The following is a 20,830-nucleotide window of genomic DNA, read 5'->3' on the forward strand; positions in this document are numbered from 1 at the left end:
AAAAAAATCAGCCGGGTATGGTGGCACATGCCTGTAGTCCTAGCTACTCGAGAGGCTGAGCTCAGCAGGAGGATTGCTTGAGCCCAGGAAATGGAGGTTTCAGTGAGCCAAGATGGTGCCCCTGTATTCCAGCCTGGGTGACAGAAGGAGACCCTGTCTCAGCAACAAAAACAAAAAGTCTTGAAGTAGTTGAAATGACCAATATCTTGTTCTGAAGTAGTGGAAAATTAATCTTTTTGTTTATCCTTTTGATCAGAACATAAAACATTTAACTGCAAAATAAAGACAATCTTAATGATATTCAAGTCTTATTAACAGTTTAGTTGGTATTTATAATAAATAGGTTATACTAATTTTTGCTGAAATCAGTAAAACAAAAGATTTCTTTATATATAAACAAAGTATCATTCAATTTTACCATGTATTCCTTGATTAGAACAAGAGCTATACATTGTTAGAACAAGAATAGGGAACAGAGATATATTATGTTTAAAAGTCTTCTGCTGCCTTATAGAAGTACTTGGAAATTCCAGTGGAGCAGCTGATGCCAGAACCTAATTTGTCGGCACATACTCAAGAAAGTACACAGGTGGGATTTGATTCATCATACCCTTAAAATATTATCTTTTAAAAATATATGCAGCTACTACACTATTACCCATTATTTTTCTGTCATCAGAATAGTAAACAAGGGATCTTTCAATTATGGAATTGTCCTCTTAATGAAGGAAGTACCATAGAGAAGAGGTAAGCGAATAGTTATTTTGTAACACCCTAAATTACTGAAATAAATTTAAATACACATGAGATAACTACTTGGAATACAAGGACCATGAACAACCAGAAGAAAATAGTGTTCTGTGGGAATACTGGGCAATGATAGAAATCCACCCTAAAACAGGAAGTGGCTGCAAATACCACGAGACAATTAGAATAGGTGGGAATCAAGAGTTTTACTATGTTCTTACAATGAAGATTTTAGATGGATAAAGTATGGGCTTCCTGTTGAAAGCAAAAGGAACTGTAATAGGAAAGTAGTATTGCATTCCAGGGACTATGTTAATTCCTTATATGTAGTAGTTCATTTAACTCACAACTGACCATGTAAGGAAGGTAGTTATCATCATCCCTGTTTTATAGTTGAGGACACTTGAGGCATGGTGACAGGTAACTTGCTCAGAGTCGCACAGTATTAATGAAAGGTAGAACCAGGATATGAAAGTAACCTGGCTCAGGCTCATAGACATTACAGTATGTCGCTTCTCAGACCTTACCTGAGGTTTTTTTTGAGATGGAGTTTCACTCTTGTTGCCCAGGCTGGAATGCAAAGGTGCGATCTCGGCTCATTGCAACCTCTGCCTCCTGGGTTCAAGCGATTCTCCTGCCTCAGCCTCCTGAGTAACTGGGATTTCAGGCATGGGCCACCATGCCCAGCTAATTTTGTATTTTTAGTAGAGATGGGGTTTCTCCATGTAGTCAGGCTGGTCTTGAACTCCCGACCTCAGGTGATCCACCCACCTTGGCCTCCCAAAGTTCTGGGATTACAGGTGTGAGCCACCACGCCAGGCCGCTTTTTTATTTATTATTATTATACTTTTTTAAGTTTTGGGATACATGTGCAGAACCTGCAGGTTTGTTACATAGGTATGGTGGTTTGCTGCACCCAGCCTTACCTGAGTTTAATTCTTTTTTTTATCTTTTTTTTTAGACAAAGTTTTGCTCTTGTTGCCCAGGCTGGAGTGCAATGGCATGATCTCAGCTCACTGCAACCTCCGCCTTCCAGGTTCAAGCAATTCTCTGCCTCAGCCTCCCGAGTAGCTAGGATTACAGGTGCCCACCACCATGCCTGGCTAATTTTTGTATTTTTAGTAGAGACGGGGTTTTACCACCTTGGCCAGGCTGGTCTTGAACTCCTGACCTCGTGATTCACCCACCTCGGCCTCTCAAAGTGCTGGGATTACAGGCATGAGCCACCGTGCCCGGCTCCTGACATTTAATTCTTATTTTTTGATTCTTAAACTTGACCTTGCATTAGGACTAGCTAGAAGGCTTCTTAGAAACCCAGGTTACTAGTATTTGGAAATGAACGCTTATTGAGGACTGCTTTGTGGAACTTTTACATAGTATCTTAGCTCATGGATCCTGAGTTTCATGGCTCTTTTGTGTAGTTTAGCAGGAGAGTGGTTCACTTGATATCAGCCATGTCCTAGTCAGAGGATTTTACCTCTGTGAGGCCTGGGGTGAAGTTCACTTTATGTTAAAATTCAATGGGGAAATCAAGTTCTATGGCAGTTGTGGTGACTGATGACCTAAAGCAATGTTGGTGCTGATGGGGATAAAAAAGGCTATTTTTATGAGAAAAAACCTCAGCTGGGAAAAAGTATTTCAAGATAAGCGGTCAAATGAAGTGAATTGAATTTTATCACAGTAGCAGAGGAGTGAACAAATGGAGGCAGTAGAATGCAGTGGTTAGGACCAGGGGCATGGGAGTCCACCACGTGGAGTCACTTCCAGCTCTCCCACTTCCTAGATGTGCGACCTTAGCCACTCTACACCCCCGTTTTCCTTATCTGTTAAAGGTGGAAAATAAAAGTGCCTATCTCATGAGGTGGTGAGGACTAAACAGAACAATGTAAACACATTGGGCATTTGCTATTCATATTGGATAGGTTTAATAATGTTGCAGAAATGGAGGTTTGGTATCAATGAAAGATTTTTCTCCTCAATAAACCATCAACAAGTAAAAAGAATAAAAGTAGTATCTTAGTGTTGAACATTTTGCAAAGCACATTCATATAAATTCTCTTGCTTCTCAGACTACCTCCAAGGTAGGTATTATCATTTCCATTTTGCTCACTCACTGGTAGCAAAGGGGTTCAAACCTAGGCCCTCCCCTTCTGGATTTCACACTCTTCATACTACATGTACGTGTCTATTAACACTTGTAGATTTAAAGTGATTTTCCTGTAGTTTTTCAAAGGCAAGGCAGTATACCTAGTATTTAGCTACATGAGTATTTTTTCTTTATCTTTTTCTTTTTTTTTTGCAACAGGGCCTCATTCTGTCACCCAGGCTGGGGTGTAGTGGTGCAGTCATGGTTTACTGCAGCCTCAACCTCTGAGGCTGAAGCGGTCTTCCCAACTCAGCCTCTGGAGGAGCAGGGACTACAGGCGCATGCCTCCATGCCCAGCTAATTTTTTGTAGAGATGAATTTTGCCATGTTGCTCAGGCTGGTCTCAGAATCCCAGGTGCAAGCAGTCTGCCTGCCTTGGCTTCCCAAAGTGTTGGGATTACAGGTGTGAGCTACTGCGCCTGGCCTCGAAAGTATTTTTCAAAACTTTTCCAGATTATTTTGTTATCTTTAATGTCAACTGGCTTAAAAAGAAGCAAGAGGATATCAAGCCTATATGTCAACTAATGCATCAAATCTTTCAATCTCAGTATTTCTAGTTATCTTTAAAAAATAAAAACTAACTAGAAGCTCAGTAGTCTATGGCTCTTTTTGTAGTTTTCATTTTACCATAATACCTAGAATTACTCCTAAAATAGAAGAGCATCATTACCTGAAAATTACTAGGGACTATATCTGGGATAATTTTTGATAGACATTGTTCGCTTCCTTTTTTGTTACAGTAATTTTTAAAAACCACAGTGGCTAACATAGAAGGCTTTTTAAAGTAACCTAATTACATTCTTTGAGTTTCCTTTTATCTAAGTCTGGATCAATAAACATTTCATTTTAATTTCAGTTTGAGTTAGATATTCTCATTTTCAAACCTAAGAATCGCATGTATGCTATCGGCAAACATATAGTTATCCACCTTTAACCTATTGTCTATCCACAGCCACAGTTAGCCATTTTAGGTATCATAATCTAGTCACCTGTGCTTGCACAAAGGGATGCCCAGTTAATATTTTAATCTATATTTTAAAAAGTTTATGTAGTTGTATATTAGAGCATTTTTGGAAACATATTTCTGTTACAGGTAGCTAGATCCACATATGCCATTGGGAACTACACATTAACCAGCCTTTGATAAAGGGTACTTAACCTTATCACATTTTCACAGCATTTTAATTCTAGTCAATAAACCATTCATTGAATTATTTTTTAAAGGGAATTCAAAAAATCTTCAGTGGAAACTGGCTTTAATGTAACCACTAATCCTATCAGGGTCTTCACTCTGAGCCACCCATTCACAAGCACTTCAGCTGATGAGCAGGTTGGTCCTTACCCTGGACTGCTGGTGCCACTAGGTCTCTGCTGGCCCCATGCTGATGGAGACTTTTTCAAGAACAGAAATGAGATTCAGTTTAGTTCATATTCAACTATAGAAAACAACGATGGTGAAACGTTACCTGCTCCAAATTGGAATTTGAAACATGGAAGCAGCAGTGTGGAAGAAAATTTAACAGATGAAAGTGACTTATCAGAAAATGAGAAAGCAAATGATACTTTACTTAGCTCTTTTAAAAAGGTGGACCTGAACTTGAAGCCAGAAACAATAAAAAATGTTGAGGAACCTTTCACCGAGGAGCCAAATGAAGTATTTCCATATCCTGATTTTCTCCCTCCTGCTTTCAGTACTCTAGACTTGCACAATTTAGCCCTCTCCAAATCTGACCATTGGAAAGCGACACTGGAACCTGCAGAAAGCTCTGTTGAACAGTTGATAACTCGTTTACTGGAACTAGAACGATTACAACATATGACTATTCAAAAAGAGAGGCCAAGACTACCAACGACTTTCTGTACTCCAGCAGTTACTGAACGACCCTCTTCCTCCAAAGCTACACCAAAAGCGAGACAGCCAAAACTTTGTGCCTCTTTGAGTCTTCAGATACCTTGTGTAGATAAAAGTCAAGAAAAAAGTAAAAACAACTCTGGTTCTTGCAAACTTGAGCAAAATACTTTAAAATGGAATTGGAGCAATGCTGGCAAATATAAATGGAATACTAGACCACCGTCTCTAAAAAGTTCTTCCATCACAAAACAATTGATTGAAACTTATGATAAGAATCCCAAAAGTTCTATTTTAAATCCATGCCAAGAACTTTCATCCAAGCCTACTACTGGCCAAACAACTCAACCACCGGTTAAAATGGTCTCCACAAGATGTCTGCCATCGAGGTCTCCAGTGCCAGTTTCACCTATACCTCTGTCTTTTCCCGAAAATCAGAAGGAAGAAATTAAGGCACCGAAGAGAAACTTTGGGACCAAAAAGAAACTTTATCGACAAAATACAGTGTGGAATAGACCGTTCTCTATTCAGAAGCTAAACTGTTTGTCACCTTCCCTTATTGCTAAGGATAAGTGCTGCTCACCCATTGAACAAAAATAACTCTTTTCTTTCACACATCTCAATGTGAACAGATCTATTCTAAGAAGCCCAACTAAGATATGGTTAATTATTCCAAGACACAGGTACTATTAACAATCCCCCAAAATCACCAAACGGTTGCTTGATGTGATATGGAGTGGAACTTGTGAAAAGCACTGCTGAGATGTCTATATATAAACCCACAGGCTTCTATACTGACATATTTGACAATCTTTTGCATGTTGTGTTTCAAATAAATGGTTCACTTAGTAGACTATTCTATTCAAAAGGCTCTTTTTTCAGTGATTGCTTTCCAGTATCATTCCTTCAATAAATGGTATAATTGACTTACTGCAGCTATAGTTCTTGTTATGTAGTGATGAGTTGATTTTTTAAAAGGTCTTTCCCACTCTGGTATCATTTTTTTTTTTTTCCTGTGCCCTCATCTCCACAGATCTATCATTTTGACCTATCCTTTGGGCATTTACTTAGCCCTTAAAAGCTAAAGAAGTTTTTGTTCTATTAATGTACAAGATCCTCTAGATCCCCCTAGCTCCTCCCAAATCCTTAGAAATTTTCTATGTCCCCGGCCTTTCTTTGTCATATACATGCAAGATTGTTCTCTTTGGGGCCCAACTACAGGTTTAGGCATGAAATAACCCTCTTCCACTCAGACCCAGTATTTTTTAAATGTTGAAGGAAAAAGTGGATAAGATCACTGTCCACAGAGCAGCCAAAATGTCATGTTACCAGAATTTTTTCCAGGCTCTGCACTGCCGTTAAGTCTTAAGGCTGGTTCGTTGAAATTCATTCAGCCAACACATAACTCATTAACTAGTGAAAAAGGAAAACTATATGACTGACAAACTTACTGCCCCTAAGAATCAAGGAAACAAAAGAGTCTTAGCTTCTATCGCAGGCCCTCTGAAACACAGTCTTTGGAAGTGGGACCCATGGACACACATTATAAACAAACATTCCAGGTGATTTTAATGCAGGTGGTTCTTGGATCATACTTTGAAAGATGTGATGAAAGGATTGATGTAACATACATAAATCAGGGGTTCAGATATATGGGGATATACTGTGTTTAGGTTTTAAGTGGATGGTTGGTGAATTCAAATTAATTTTTCTGAAACTTTAAAAAATACACGATTAAAACTTCAACCATTACCCAAAGGTACCAAACGAAAAGTAAAAGGCGGCTGGGCACAGTGGCTCACACCTGTAATCCCAGCACTTTGGGAGGCTGTGGGTGGATCATGAGGTCAGGAGTTCAAGACCAGCCTGGCCAAGATGGTGAAACCCTGTCTCTACTAAAAATACAAAAATTAGCCAGGCATGGTGGCAGGTGCCTGTAATCCCAGCCACTTGGGAGGCTCAGACAGAATTGCTTAAACCTGGGAGGTGGAGGTTGCAGTGAGCTGACATCACCCACAGCCTGGGCGACAGAACAAGACTCCGTCTAAGAAAAAAAAAAAAAAAAAAAAAGAAAAAAAAGGCCTCTCCCCCCCATAACCCCACAAACAAAGACAGCCACTAAATCTTTGGGTATCATCCCTCCAAATGAGATGGACTATTTGAGTTAGGGATGAGTGAATTAATGGATAATTCAAATAAATGCTGAAGAGAACAACTGTAGCTTTTCCAGCTTTAGTAGCTTAAAGCTCAAAGTTTTCTTAGAGGCAGGGGTCACAGAGAGCATGCTGTTTTTAGTTTAATTTCAAAGAATTTTCTAGAATCAAATAGCACAGCAATAGAAAACAAACATAATTGCATAATGAAATTTTACCTGTATGTATCCCACACAATCAGTCTCATTAATCCAAAGTGGTATAATATTCCTCTCATAAAAGTATATGCCAAAGTGGACTTACATTTTCACTAAATTCCAACTCTTAATGACCCGTTTCCCACAAACCATCTTTAATTCTTACAATTCCTTCTAACTTGTGTACTGAACCTTTTCGACAAGCCAGCTGTATCCATTCTCATTTCTACTTTCCTTAGCTACCTGGATTCTTCCCCTCACCCCGAGGGTCATGATGTAATTTTTATTTGTAACACCTTCAGAAAGGACATGCCTGTTTTGCTCGCCACTGTATCCGGGCAGGTAGTACTTGACTACCAATTGTCATGCATGACATAATGGTTACAAGCACTAGCTCTGTCGCCAGGCTGTCTAAATTCAAACCGACTCTTGCCACTGAACACCTCTAACACCTTCAGCAGTTTCCTCAACCTCTCTTGCTTCGTTTTTCTGCTGTGTAAAGTGGGTAGACTGTCTTTATCTCATGTAATCATGTGAGGGTTAAATGACTAGCAGCAAAAGTACATGGCATATACAAGTATTCACAAAATGATTAGGGAAGAATGACACAGGAGGGCAGACCATCTTGAGAATGGAGGTCCTTAGCATTAGTTAGGTGCAGGAACAATAATTCCTATCAATGTCCTGTTTCTTGCAAGGCATGTGCCAAGGACAGGGAAATGGTATGGTGCAACAGACACAAACCCTTCCAGTGAGACTAGGAGTGGGAATGGGCATGGGAGATGGGACTGGAACCAGAAGTGCAAGTTTTGTAGGGATTAGAGATTTGTCATCTCCTTTATTCTGTAGACGGATGGGGAAAAATACCTGGTTCAAACAGGTGAAGTTGGACCCACTTGTACACATATGTACAAGTGGACAAAACTGGAGACATGAATACAAAATATATGGCTATTTTTCATACTTGGTGGAAGTCAACGTCCACTATTATCTTTGAAGAAGAAAACATTTGGCAGTTTGTAACACACATGTAAATTCTGTTCAGGAAAACTTAGACTCGGTTTGCTCATAAATTCCCATGTTTAGCTCTGCAGTCATTGATGGTTCTCAGCTCACAGGATCTTCATGAGGTTGAATCTTTCTAATTAGATAAAGTATGTGTGGCCGAGTGTGGTGGCTCACGCCTGTAATCCCAGCACTTCGGGAGGCTGAGGCGGGTGGATCACCTGAGGTCAGGAGTTCAAGACCAGCCTGGCCAACATGGTGAAATCCCATCTCTACTAAAAATACAAAAATTAACGGGGCATGGTGGCAGGCACCTGTAATCCCAGCTATTTGGGAGGCTGAGGCAGGAGAATCACTTGAAGCCAGAAGGCAGAGGTTGCAGTGAGCCAAGATCGTGGCACTGCAGTCCAGCCTGGGCAAGAGTCCATCTCAAAAAAAAAAAAAAAGAAAAAAAGTGTGTGAAAGGTCCTCAACCAATACATCCTGCGTACTATTTTCCCTAAAATGTATCAGATACGATAACCTCATAGCCACTTTAGATGGTTATGCAGTCCAAGAAAATTGTAACTGGGGCCTTTACATGAAGACTATCCAGAGCCAGTGCCATCTGACCATTTCTTAGCCCGGATTCAACCAGACTAGACCTAGCTTCTACCTGCCACTTGATGGGCTTTGCTCCCACGGGGGGTTGGGGTGGGGGGTGGGGGTGAGGCATTCTACAAAGAAGGTCCATTTCTGACTGCCTTTTCTTCCAATCCCTTTTGGGCTTTGCAGCACTAAGATTCACCCAAAACTACAACTGTTTTCCTTATTTTACCTCACCTATTGGGGAAAAAAAAGCTGAAAAAACAGTTCCTTAAAAAGAAGGAAAAAATAAAGGACTACGGTAGGACTGGGAGGGATAAGAGCCCAAGATTTTGTCAAAGCCTATCATTATGGGCAATGGAAACTAATTTATGTTTATCGTTATAAAAAAAGGAGTGGCTTCCATTATTATTTCTATGGTTTTCCATTTACTAGGAAAAAATCAAAAGCGGGAAATGTAATGTAAACAGGGGGGAAAAATGAATATTAATTACCACCCCCTGGTGTTGTACCCACTGCAAACCCTAATTGCTTCTTGAAAAATGTTTAATGGTTTGTTGAGGAAAAAAAAATCCTGAACTCAAGCAAAGGAAAAAAACCAGGAACCAAAATTGATAATAGAGGCATAATTTTAATTTCAGTTTCCCCAGTAAATCAATTAGAAAAACATGCGCTTTTGCGCTAAAATGGCAAGTACAGTTCAAAATGGTACCACAAATAAGAATATACACTGAGCATTTTCAGAAATCTTCCATATCTTGATCACTAAATGGAAAGGTTCTTCAGAACAGTCCCTTCCCCTATATACAGAAGGAGAAGAAAAATTAAGGATGCCATAATGACATCTATCAGAATAACTGGAAAACATTTTAATTTAGCATACATTATTGACATGTAAAAAACACAAATGAATTTGTCATGAACATTTCTATAAGGAAGACATTCCATTAGGAGGAGAATGATAAAATTCATGTTGAATATATGCTGGAAATAGGATACTATTAAGAAAGAAACACATTGATGAAGCCCAATTGGAAAAGATGTCATAAGGAGGAAAATTACATTTGAATATATGGCTACTTTCCTATCTTCAACATTCAAAAGGGCCATTTCTTAACTACTTTGCCTAAATTTTATCATGTGTGATTCCTTTGATTCATCTCAGAGATTTTATTTCTATCCATATAGCTAGAGTTCTGCTTACAAATGATAAAATACAGGTAAAGCATAAAAGGAATGCAAATATGGAACAAAACTGAGAGCATTACATTTCACTTCCTCTACCACATACCATAGAACATTACATCAATATTTCATATTGAAAAAAAGTCCTGAGTACTTATTTTTGTTAGGAATAAAGTGGTACTTAATAATGGCAAAACATTTCTATTATTTTAAAACAAAATTTTGAGAGAGTGAAATGAGATAGCTATTGGGGAATGAAGAAAACGGGATGCATTAATAACGATTTCAGGGTGAATATAAGATGCTCCCCCTGCTCAAAACCTCGAAATTCCAACCTCATTTCTGATGACCTTCAAGAACAAAGTCTATTCAGAGTGTAAAAAATGTCTATGCTTTCTAGATCTCAACTATTCTCCCAACCCTAGAAAAAACTGTAACATCTTTGAATAGTAGTCCATACCTAAGACTTTTAGGAGTCCTCAAGTCTGACAATCACTTGATACCATTTTTGCCATAAAGTATAATATGGCAAAAACTTTACGGCAGACAACATTTGAAAACTATGCCATAAAGTATAATAAAAGCAAAAGCTTCATGGCAGATAGCATTTGAAAACTATACAGCTACTCTAAAAGATGAATGCAAATTTATTAAGGAGCATTCACTAAAGAAATTCAATCTAGTAGGTCTTGCAGAGTTCCAAATTGCACCTCAGCCAAATTACAGACTGTAAGAAAATCATGTATACGTACATAAGACAGTTTATAGGGTTCCTTTCAAATAGGTAGTCTAGATATGCTACATTGGGGCATAAAAAACCCACAGTATCATCTTAATTTCCCTTAAAAAAAAAAAAAAATAAAACCAATGGCTCTGAATATTTTGTCTACTTTAAGACTGGAATACTGGTTAATAACGAGGTTCCTAAAGGGTAAGTTGGGGGATACTAAAGGAGTTGAACAGTATTCTTAATATTCCAGTTTCTAGGCCGGGCGCGGTGGCTCAAGCCAGTAATCTCAGCACTTTGGGAGGCCGAGACGGGCGGATCACGAGGTCAGGAGATCGAGACCATCCTGGCTAACACGGTGAAACCCCGTCTCTACTAAAATACAAAAAACTAGCTGGGCGAGGTGGCGGGCGCCTGTAGTACCAGCTACTAGGGAGGCTGAGGCAGGAGAATGGCATGAACCCGGGAGGCGGAGCTTGCAGTGAGCTGAGATCCGGCCACTGCACCCAGCCTGGGCCCCAGAGCAAGACTTAGTCTCAAAAAAAAAAAATAAATAAAAAAATAAAAAAAAATTCCAGTTTCTATTCTTTTGCAGCTGCCTAAAGCTGAAGACTACTTTTAGATATATGCTATTCTGGTGGTTGCTGTTTTTCTAAGATCCTTAAGATCCAATTTTGACAACCATGTGTTAATGTGGAATCTCAGCATCCAACAGCCTTTTATATTACTAAAGTTGACCACTATTTTTATTTTAGGGAAGAAGAAACTGGGGGAGGGGAGAGGCAGGAAGTATGATAAAACAAGCACTTTACAGATGAACACCACAATAGCACTACTATTCTAAATACCAAACACCAATAAAACCCAAATCATAATGCTGAAAACTAAAAAATTAGACAAAAACTGAATGAAGGATTGTTTTTTAATAAATCTTTTATAGGACAGAAACCTTAGCTCATGTCTTCTGGTTGTCATCATCTTCCACTGAGCTGCACCTAAAACACAAAGAACAAGTAACAAGCAACTTCGTTTTTAAAGAACAGGTAATAGTTTTGAAGGTATAAGATGAACTGTTTCTAGTGGAACTTACTTAAAAAATTCTATAAAATGAAGCCATAAACATCACCAGAAGCATCAAATTGTCAACTACTTTGGGTGAAAATAACTACAAAAGACTTGAATATGCAGCATATTATCACCAAAATAAATAATGGTGGGAAAATCACTACCCGTTTCATTAAGGTAGAATAGCTGCACCTGTGACGCCTTATGTAAAAGGCTTCACTCTACCTGAAGATGAAAATCACCTTGCATTTATTTTAGTAAGTCTAAACCGTGAAGAGACGGGGTGTAGGTTCAGAGGTGGCTTATTATATCATCTATCACCTTCCTGGCTGTAGTTCATTTCATGTCTTTAAATGGAGCAAAACCCACCAGAAGAATGCTGCTATTCTGATTTTCCATTCTTGAATGCACCAAAATGTGCATGCTTGTTGTAATTAGGTGCCTGGGTGAATAAAAAAATCCCATTTACAATTTTAAAATATTATTGATACCCCTAAAATCTGATTATTTTCCATATTCCTCAGGGAGACAAGCAATAATTTTACCCCCCAAACAGAAAAGATTACATATATTTCTGAAAAGTCTCTTCTACCATGTTAATAATACAAATTCCTTTGTGTTGCAAAACCAAGTTGATTTACAAGATTTTGTCTTAAATTGTTGCTAAATGTTTATCTACACATGCTGTCAGAAATAACCTTGTTAAGAAGGTGAAGCTGGTGTCTCAGCAAATCAGACCCCTTGGAGAAGGCGTTGAATGGCCTGTGCCCCGTTTTCCTTTTTCTCTTTCCGCACCATCAAAAGGAAAAGTGAGAAAATAGCAGAAACATTAGTTAAATCCTGAATTATACCCCATAACCTACAGGAATAATCTCACTACACTGAAAGCTGACAATATTTGTAGGATTTTTTGAAATAATTAGGATCCTAATTATTAATAAACTGATAATTTTGGCTAGGTTTACATCTTTAACTAATAATACTTTCAATTAAAACTTTCAGGAAAAAAACAAAAGGTTGCTTTTAATAACTATTTATGGTTTACCTGACTTACCAGCACTGAAGACAAAAACTTTTAAAAATGGCTACAAATGCCTTGTTCACAAAAGACTTTATTATCTAGTGATGCATACTGAGAACATACAGAAATCTGCATGGTCCACTTCACATGCAGTAGAACAATCTTCACTTTACAATAAGTGAGTGTCAACTGTTTTATGCAATAGACAACACTTTAAAGTCACATTCTTAAAGAAAAGCTTCATTTACAAAAGAAATAAAAGGTAAAGAAGCAATTACCGCTTTTAAAAAGCAGCTGCTTTGTTCAAGAGTGGAAGGTTTATGCCTGTATTGAAAGACAACATGATCACAAATAATGAAAACAATGAACAAATGAAAAACACTTTTACCATAAAGCAGTACACTTTCAAAATGACATACAAATAGTTAAAAATTTCATTACGTTGTCTATCTAGCCTTTAAATATGAGGACTTTCAGAATTAGGCCTCAACATCTGTAATTAGTAAATGAAAACTACGCATTGTTTCTATGTCACTAGGAACTATATTTAACAAAATGTATATAAAGTCTATAGCAAGTTGATTTTAAAAAAGTAAAGTTAATAAGAAACAGTACACTGAAGGCGCTCTATCCATCAAGCGCGTTCTCTTCCAATTTTAAATGTGATGAACAAACAGAAATTGTAACTATGCCACAGTTGCAATGCCAAAAAATAAAACAAGATCAGTTATCACACATGCAGGGAATTCTGCCACAAAGCTAACATCCCTCATTTGTCAGTTGTTCCAATAAAATAACATCTTAAAACACCAGAGATGTTGATGGTTTAGCTTACCTTCAGTGTACTGAATGCTGCACACAACCTGCTTTAAAAGGAGACCATCCCTGCAGGCAGGCTCAAGAAGGAACAGACCCCTTTCGGCACTGACTACACCAAGGGCATGCTGCTGTGGCCTGCACACACACACCTAGGAAAACGTGAATATAAACAGCATTTATGCTGGCCATTTTATCTCAAGACCAAAATGAAGCCAAGTCTGCTAAAAACAAATCAACCACCCAATATTACTACTCATTTTATAACAGATGCTTTTGTCTTTATGTGAACTGCAACCATATACATTAGCACTGTAATTTTGTGCAGTCTTGGCAATTTAAAACAGTTCTACAGTGAAATTTCACGTAAGACACAAAACAGATTAACTAACATTTCTAAAAGAAATATCACCCTTGCTGTTAATTCAAATATATCATGCTTCCTCAAATTTGCTGGAGAAATATTTATAAGTTTATATACATTAATAAACTGCTGTGAAATTTCTTCAGTCTTTGTATTTACTCAAACCCTTGGAGTTTCTTCATCTTGTTTAAATTTTTTCCTGGATGAAGGCATGCTGTAGGGCCTGGTTGATGCTAATTCGTTTAGCTGGGTCCAACATCAGAATCTGGTCCAACAAGTCCTTTAGCTGGTGTACTTTCTTACGTTGGTCTTCAGGAAGTCTCTGGCACCCAATCAAGTCAGCCAACAGGTCCTTAGTTGGATTAATGGTGCTCATAACAGTAACTTTCTCCTAAAAATAATTTTTAAAATGCGTATCTCTAAATAAGTTACTAAACATATATAACTTAAATCAGATTGTTTTGGGGTCAGTCTATAAAAAATATTAAAAATATACATATATAAAAAAATATATATAGTGCATAACAACATTTTGGACAATGACAGACTGCATATGTGACAGTGGTCCCTTAAGATTGGAATACCTTATTTTGCTCTCCTTTTCTATGTTTAGATACACACATACACTTCCACTTATAAAAGTGCCTATAGTATTCAGTCCACCAACTTACGGATCAGGTGTAGAAGCAAAAGGCCATACTACGTACCCTAGGTGTGTGTGAGTGTATGCTGTGGTTATGCGATGCATGACTGTGTATCATCATCATCTATTCATTTAAAACTTTGCTGTGGTTTCCTCTATGCTCTACAACTTTTTAAAAGGTAACCAAAAAACTTAAATGAAAAAGTTGACGTCAACTCTCGGCCGGGCACGGTGGCTCACGCAATCCCAGCACTTTGGAAGCCCAAAGTAGGTGGATCACTTGAACCCAGGACAGGAATTCGAGACCGCCTGGGCAACACTGCAAAACCTGTCTCTACTAAAAATACAAAAATTAGCCAGGCATAGTGGCACACAACTGTAATCCAGCTACTCAGGAGGCTGAGGCATGAGAATTGCTTGAACCTGGGAGGCAGAGGTTGCAGTGAGGCAAGATCGTGCCACTGCACTCCAGCCTAGATGACAGAGAGGGAGACTCAAAAAAAAAAAAAAAAAAAAAAAAGGTCAACTCCAAGTTAGCAATGAAAATTAACAATAAGCATTTGCTGTTTGCATTGTACTTTCCCTACCCTGAAGTGGTAAGTGACAGACATGCGAGTAAGTTGATACCATGAAGTATTATTATTAAGTGCTCCAGGAAAGACAGGGACATATGACATAATAATGGGACAAAAATAAGGGAATCATTACTTCAATCTGGGAGTTTTGGAAAGGCTCATACAGAATGTGTATTTCAGCTGAGGCTTGAAGATAAATTTTTTAGGGGGTTGGGGGTGAGGCAGCACAGGAAATGACTAAGCTCAGGGAGGTCTGTTAGCAAAGGCACAAAGGTCTGAAGCAGCATGCCTTCTGGCCAAATGTGGAAGAGTGGGGGTTCTGAGTGTACTGAAGAGAGGTTTGAAAACCGAAGAAGGAAGTGGGATTTGTCATTCTGAGGAACTTAAATTTTATTATTTCATAGGCAACAGGGAGCCAACAAAGGTTTTTAGGCCGGGACAGGAACATGATCAGATTTGTTTTCAGAAACATCACTCCAGCAGCAGTAAGAAAGCTGGATGGGAAGCCAGACCAAGAAAGTAATCCAAAGAAGATGTGACGAGGGCCTAAATATGACCTAAAATAAAAACAAATTCATTATGCTAGAAAAACATTTTAAAATCCCTCCATCTTTTCCATGGCCTAATGTGTCTTATTTAGGAATTGGTCAACAGCAAAAGGAAATATTTACTTTTGTGTTTTGTTTTTTTTTTAATTCACCAGCTCCTAGTATGACTTAGTACTCAATTAATTAACAATAAAATAACTACTGAATGCTGCATTTAAAACACTTACCCTCTCTGTTACTTTATCAACTTCTATGTACATGAAGTTGAGATTTTGATCAAAATGCTGATCTTTGAACACACCTTTTCGAATCATCTACAAAACAAACAAAAACTTGGGTTTTGAACTATTATGAAACAGTCTGGCCTACTAACAATTTAACATACAATAAGTCAAGTAAGTATTTAGTCTCTGTAGGTTTGTTTGATCTCAGATTCCCTTGATCCCAGGAATTCATTAAAATCTTTGGAAAAGCAAATACAAATGGTCTACCTAAAACTACTTAATAACATGAAATTATATTTGTCCAGGCAGTGACTTAAAACAATTATAACATCAAATTGTGCTTTCACTACTTAAAATTGGAGAGTCAACAAAGACTTTAAATTATTTGTTCCTAAAAATATTACAGAACTAAGGTTTTTTCTCCTTGGCAGTTAGGTAACCTAATGCCACTTTACAAATTATGTTCCAACAGCCCTAATGTGATACAGGTCAGACTTCATTACAATTAATACCAACATAGCTCATTTTTATGTAACTTATTCTAAAAAAAGTCCAACATAATAGAATTTGGACAATATGTAAAAATCAGCCTGGTCAACGTAGCAAAACTCCACCTCCACAAAAAAATTATTAAATAAATTAGCTGGGTGTGGTGGCACATGCCTGTAGTCCCAGCTACATTGGAGACTGAGGCAGGAGAACTGCTTGAGCCCAGGGGTTCGGTTCGAGGCTGCAGTGAGCTATAATTGTACTCCAGTCTGGGACACAGAGCAAGACCCAGTCTCAAAAAAAAAAAAATTAAAAGCCATACAGGCTTCTGACCTTTACGAAAAACGTGTAAATCTTTTAGAAATTCAGCAAATAGGCTGAAATCTTAAAAAGCTGAGTTATGGCAGGGTGCGGTAGCCTGTATACACTTTGGGAGGCCGAGGCAGGCGGATCACAAGGTCAGGAGATCAAGACCACCCTGGCTAACACGGTGAAACCCCATCTCTACTAAAAATACAAAAAATTAGCCGGGTGAGGTGGCGGGCGCCTGTAGTCCCAGCTACTCGGGAGGCTGAGGCAGGAGAATAGTGTGAACCCGGGACGCGGAGCCTGCAGTGAGCCAACATCGCCCCACTGCACTCCAGCCTGGGTGACAGAGCAAGACTCCTTCTCCAAGAAAACCAAAAATAGTAATAAAATAAAAAGCTAAGTTATGGCCCTCAGACACTTTAATAAATGCTTAAATTCTTGCTTCATGTTAAACAGAAACTAGTATTATAGCTGAAGTATCAAGGGTTAGAAAGATATTAAATAAATTTTCTTAGTACCTTCTCAAATAACCTCCAATCTTTAATTAATTAATTAACATCAAGTTCCTCTTACAATATCTAATATTCACCTATTCATTCTCTGACCACTAAGCACTTTCTTATATTTAACCTAACTCGATCTACATCTTTTTCCATTCTGTCTTCCAAACATTTTGAAACTTTTACCAATAAAGGTGCATCCCCAAAATATTGCTGCTCTCTGTCCATCACTGAAAAAGTTCTCTTATCCTTAGCTCTCGGCTGATTAGAACCACTAATTTAAACACCAGAAAAGGGAAAGACCCTAAGAAATCATGATAGCCATCTACCCACCTTTCTGAAATTGTTGTTTTCTAGTTCACTAGTGATGAGCGAGTGTCAGCAGTCTGTCAGTTTATAAGAAACGAAGACCTCAAAGAAGCTCATGCTAATGTCTCACCTTATTTGGCATCTTTCCTTTGAGATCCATCGCAAGCTTCAGCATATGGTTATTGGTTTTGCCAGGGAATAAAATTTTTCCAGTATAGAGTTCGTATAAGGTGCAACCTACAGACCACATATCTATACCATAGTCATAGCTTTTACCTATAACTGAAAACAAAATCAAAGTTTTAATATATGAGGACAAGGAAAACTGACTACTATTAATTTTTATTTCCACTAATGAGGGGCTACCTTAGCTTGGACTATAATCACAATCTTAATGCCTTAGTTTGAAAATTAGTTTTGTGTTCTTTCCCACTAATTCTTAATAGAGACTCAAACTTAAAAACCTTAAAAAATGGAGGTGTGGGGGAGGAACTTAAAGGGCAAAAGAAAATATGTATTTCTTCTCTTTTCTCATGTCACCTTTGGTGGAGGTGCTAATCAGCCTCAACCAAGGCAACAGGAAAAAACAAAGGTCCCATACAATCCATAAATGTGATAATCAGACCTTGAATAATCAAGAGCAGTCTTCTAAAGTCGAGGATTTTCCACAACTGTTTTGCTACTCTTGCCCGACATGATCAAGACTCCTGTCACAACTACCTTCATTCCACCTGAGGAGGATGAACTTGCTATGGTTCCCTTCCTCATGAATGAACTCGTGCAGCTGCTGAAGTGTGATGGAAAACAGTGCTTAGACATTAAGTATGCGGTTTCCACCACATATGATGGCCCAGGTCAAAGAACATTAAGAAACTTACTGATTTCAGGAGCACGATAAAATCTACTGACAAGATAAGGTGTTATGTCATTATCCGCAACATGTGAAGCCGACCCAAAATCGCAAAGCTTTAAAATAGTTTTTGATTCATTAACCTGCAAAACATTTTTTCAAGGGAATTTAATTCAAGCCAGGAATAATTAATACAAATAAATAAAAATTATTGGCTTTTAAGTTATATTAATTCCAATACTGACAACAAAGACACTCATTTAAAATTCCCTTTCTATTTATTTTAATTAAATTTCCTATGAAAAGTTAATATGTATCAAATATTCATTACAATGAGTAGAAACTGTTTTCAGTGAGGAAATGGATACCACAAAGTACATTTAATTTTAACAACTGCATTTTAAAAGGGTGGGGTACTGAGAGAAAATCTAATTTTACGAAGCAAAGCATCTTCTAAAAGACCTTGGACACCTGAATAAAGTAAAGTTCTATCACTAAGGACTCATATTTAAGTTAACTTTCAGTTGCCAGAGAATTACGACGGCAGTGAAAGCAGAAGGTGATTCAGACTAAACTTGGACAAAACAAAACACTCTTCATCCGAAGCTGCTGTATCATCCCAAATTTAGCAATCACTTCAAGTCTAAAGAATATTAGCCCTTAAATATAAAGAAAGTATTAGTCAAGAAAATGTTAACTATATCTGGCAAAACTGATACACACGAACTCTGTATTAGTCATTTGTTCCTTTTTTCCTTTGTAAATACTTGAACATACACAGTAATAGTGACATCTGCTGAGAAAGGCTGGAGTTGCTCCCATGACTGCTGCCACTCATGAGTCAGAAGCATGTTCAGGATTAACAAGTGAAGATAATTCATATTCCAGAGTCCCTTCCCCCCTTCAAAAGAGACACACACAAATTCCGAGTTGGGACTTGAACTTGGCCTACTGCTCCCACCCCAAAGCAGCATAACACTTTAGCCTTAGGCAGTCTCTGTGGGGAGATTGGACTATTATAAATGACACCCAGAGTTAAGCTATTAATAGGAACAGAAATGATTATTTTTAACTCCCACATTGATTACCATTCTTTTCGTCTTGGGAATCAGAAAAGCAACTTAAAATAGAAAAGTTCTTTTAAAACTTTTTAAAGTATAAGCTGAATTCAGCTACTTAAGCAGTTTCAATACCCACAGAAAACTTAAGCAGCATTTTAAAATTAGAATCTTATCAGTGGAACTCTTGGGCTGGCTAAAATGCCTTAAATAATAGCAGGGTATCCATACTCATATGCACTTCAGTTTGCTACACAACTTCTACTCCTGCCATGAGGAATGTGGTACTTAAAAACCACACTGATGCCTGAAATCACGAGCTAAAGGCTTTGGATTTTCATTAACAAAAATCAGCTCCGTCACTGAGGTCTATTTTTCCCTTCCCCAGGAAGAAGGGAAAACATTTCTTAAATGTATGTGAAAACCTATACTAGCTTAGCATTAGGTTTTAAGAACAAGAGCTTCTTCTATGACACTGGCAAATGTGTTATTCTTTAACCTCCACAATGGTTACAAAGATGCTCACTGAAAATGACCTTTTAAATTGTACATGTTTTGTATATTCTTTGACATGAACCATGTATTTCACAATTAAAAAATGAAAAATCGGCCAGGCACGGTGGCTCACACTTGTAATCCCAGCACTTTGGGAGGCCAAGGTGGGCGGATCACGAGGTTAAGGAAATCAAGACCATCCTGGCCAACATGGTGAAACCCTGTCTCTACTAAAATACAAAAATTAGCTGGGCGTGGTGGCATCTGCCTGTAATCCCAGCTACTCCGGATGTTGAGGCAGGAGAATCGCTTGAACCAGGGAGTCAGAGGTTGCAGTGAGCCAAGATCGCGCCACTGCACTCCAGCCTGGTGACAGAGTGAGACTCCGTCTCATAAAAAAAGAAAAAAAAAAATTGAGGTAAAATCAACTATGAAATTGGCCACACAAATTTACAATTCATTTTTAATGCACCTACCATTTCAATGTAATTACTCAGCTCCCCTAACTCCAAGTTACATTAGATATACAATACAATAATAATTCAGACCAAACATAAAAATGGAATGCACCTCACTACTAATGTGGTTGTCTGGAAGGAAATATTTTAAGATATTAAGAAAAAAGAAAAAGAAATATGAATTAAAGAGCTTACTTATTGATAAAGTCCTTAAACTTCAATGAGATCACCATTTTTTAAAGAATTTATTTTGGCCAAGTATGGTAGCTCACACCTATAATCCCAGCACTTTGGGAGGCTGCAGCAGGAGGACTGCTTGAGCCCAGGGGTTTGAGACCAGCCAGGACAATATAGCAAGAACTCATCTCTAAAAAAATTTTTTTAAATTAGGCAGTCGTAGTAGCATATGCCTGTGGGTAGTCCCAGCTACTGGGGGGGCTGAGGCAGGAGAACTGCTTGGGCCTAGGAGTTTGAGGTTACAGTGAGCCATTATGGCATCACTGCACTCTAGC

General features: G+C 38.1%; 2 protein-coding genes across 19 annotated transcripts in view; one reads left to right on the forward strand and one right to left on the reverse strand.

Moving 5' to 3' along the window:
- FAM217A (family with sequence similarity 217 member A) overlaps positions 1-5,670 on the forward strand; it is an 18,682-nt gene extending 13,012 nt beyond the window's left edge. For 10 of the 12 annotated variants that reach the window (XM_017850310.1, XM_017850314.1, XM_017850315.1 and 7 more), the window contains 3 exons: positions 515-589; positions 680-747; positions 4,118-5,670. In XM_017850310.1, the coding sequence (XP_017705799.1) occupies positions 515-589; positions 680-747; positions 4,118-5,342 (1,368 nt within the window). In that variant the 3' untranslated portion in view covers positions 5,343-5,670. The remainder of the gene's footprint in view (positions 1-514; positions 590-679; positions 748-4,117) is intronic. The other 2 variants (XM_017850311.1, XM_017850321.1) reach the window with 2 other exon arrangements.
- Positions 5,671-9,293: 3,623 nt separating this feature from the next.
- The window catches only part of PRP4K (pre-mRNA processing factor kinase PRP4K), a 43,805-nt gene continuing 32,268 nt past the window's right edge, over positions 9,294-20,830 (reverse strand). For 2 of the 7 annotated variants that reach the window (XM_017850306.1, XM_017850308.1), the window contains exons 12-15: positions 18,336-18,450; positions 17,588-17,739; positions 15,854-15,940; positions 12,752-14,251 (exon numbers count right to left, since the gene is read on the reverse strand). In XM_017850306.1, coding sequence (XP_017705795.1) covers positions 14,048-14,251; positions 15,854-15,940; positions 17,588-17,739; positions 18,336-18,450 — 558 coding nt within the window. In that variant the 3' untranslated portion in view covers positions 12,752-14,047. Of the gene's footprint in view, positions 9,483-11,099; positions 12,445-12,751; positions 14,252-15,853; positions 15,941-17,587; positions 17,740-18,335; positions 18,451-20,830 lie in introns of those variants that run through there. The other 5 variants (XR_001881169.1, XR_001881170.1, XR_001881168.1 and 2 more) reach the window with 5 other exon arrangements.

The sequence above is a fragment of the Rhinopithecus bieti genome, unplaced genomic scaffold (genome assembly GCF_001698545.2).
Source record: "Rhinopithecus bieti isolate Rb0 unplaced genomic scaffold, ASM169854v2 scaffold_32012, whole genome shotgun sequence".
NCBI classification, from domain to species: domain Eukaryota; kingdom Metazoa; phylum Chordata; class Mammalia; order Primates; family Cercopithecidae; genus Rhinopithecus; species Rhinopithecus bieti.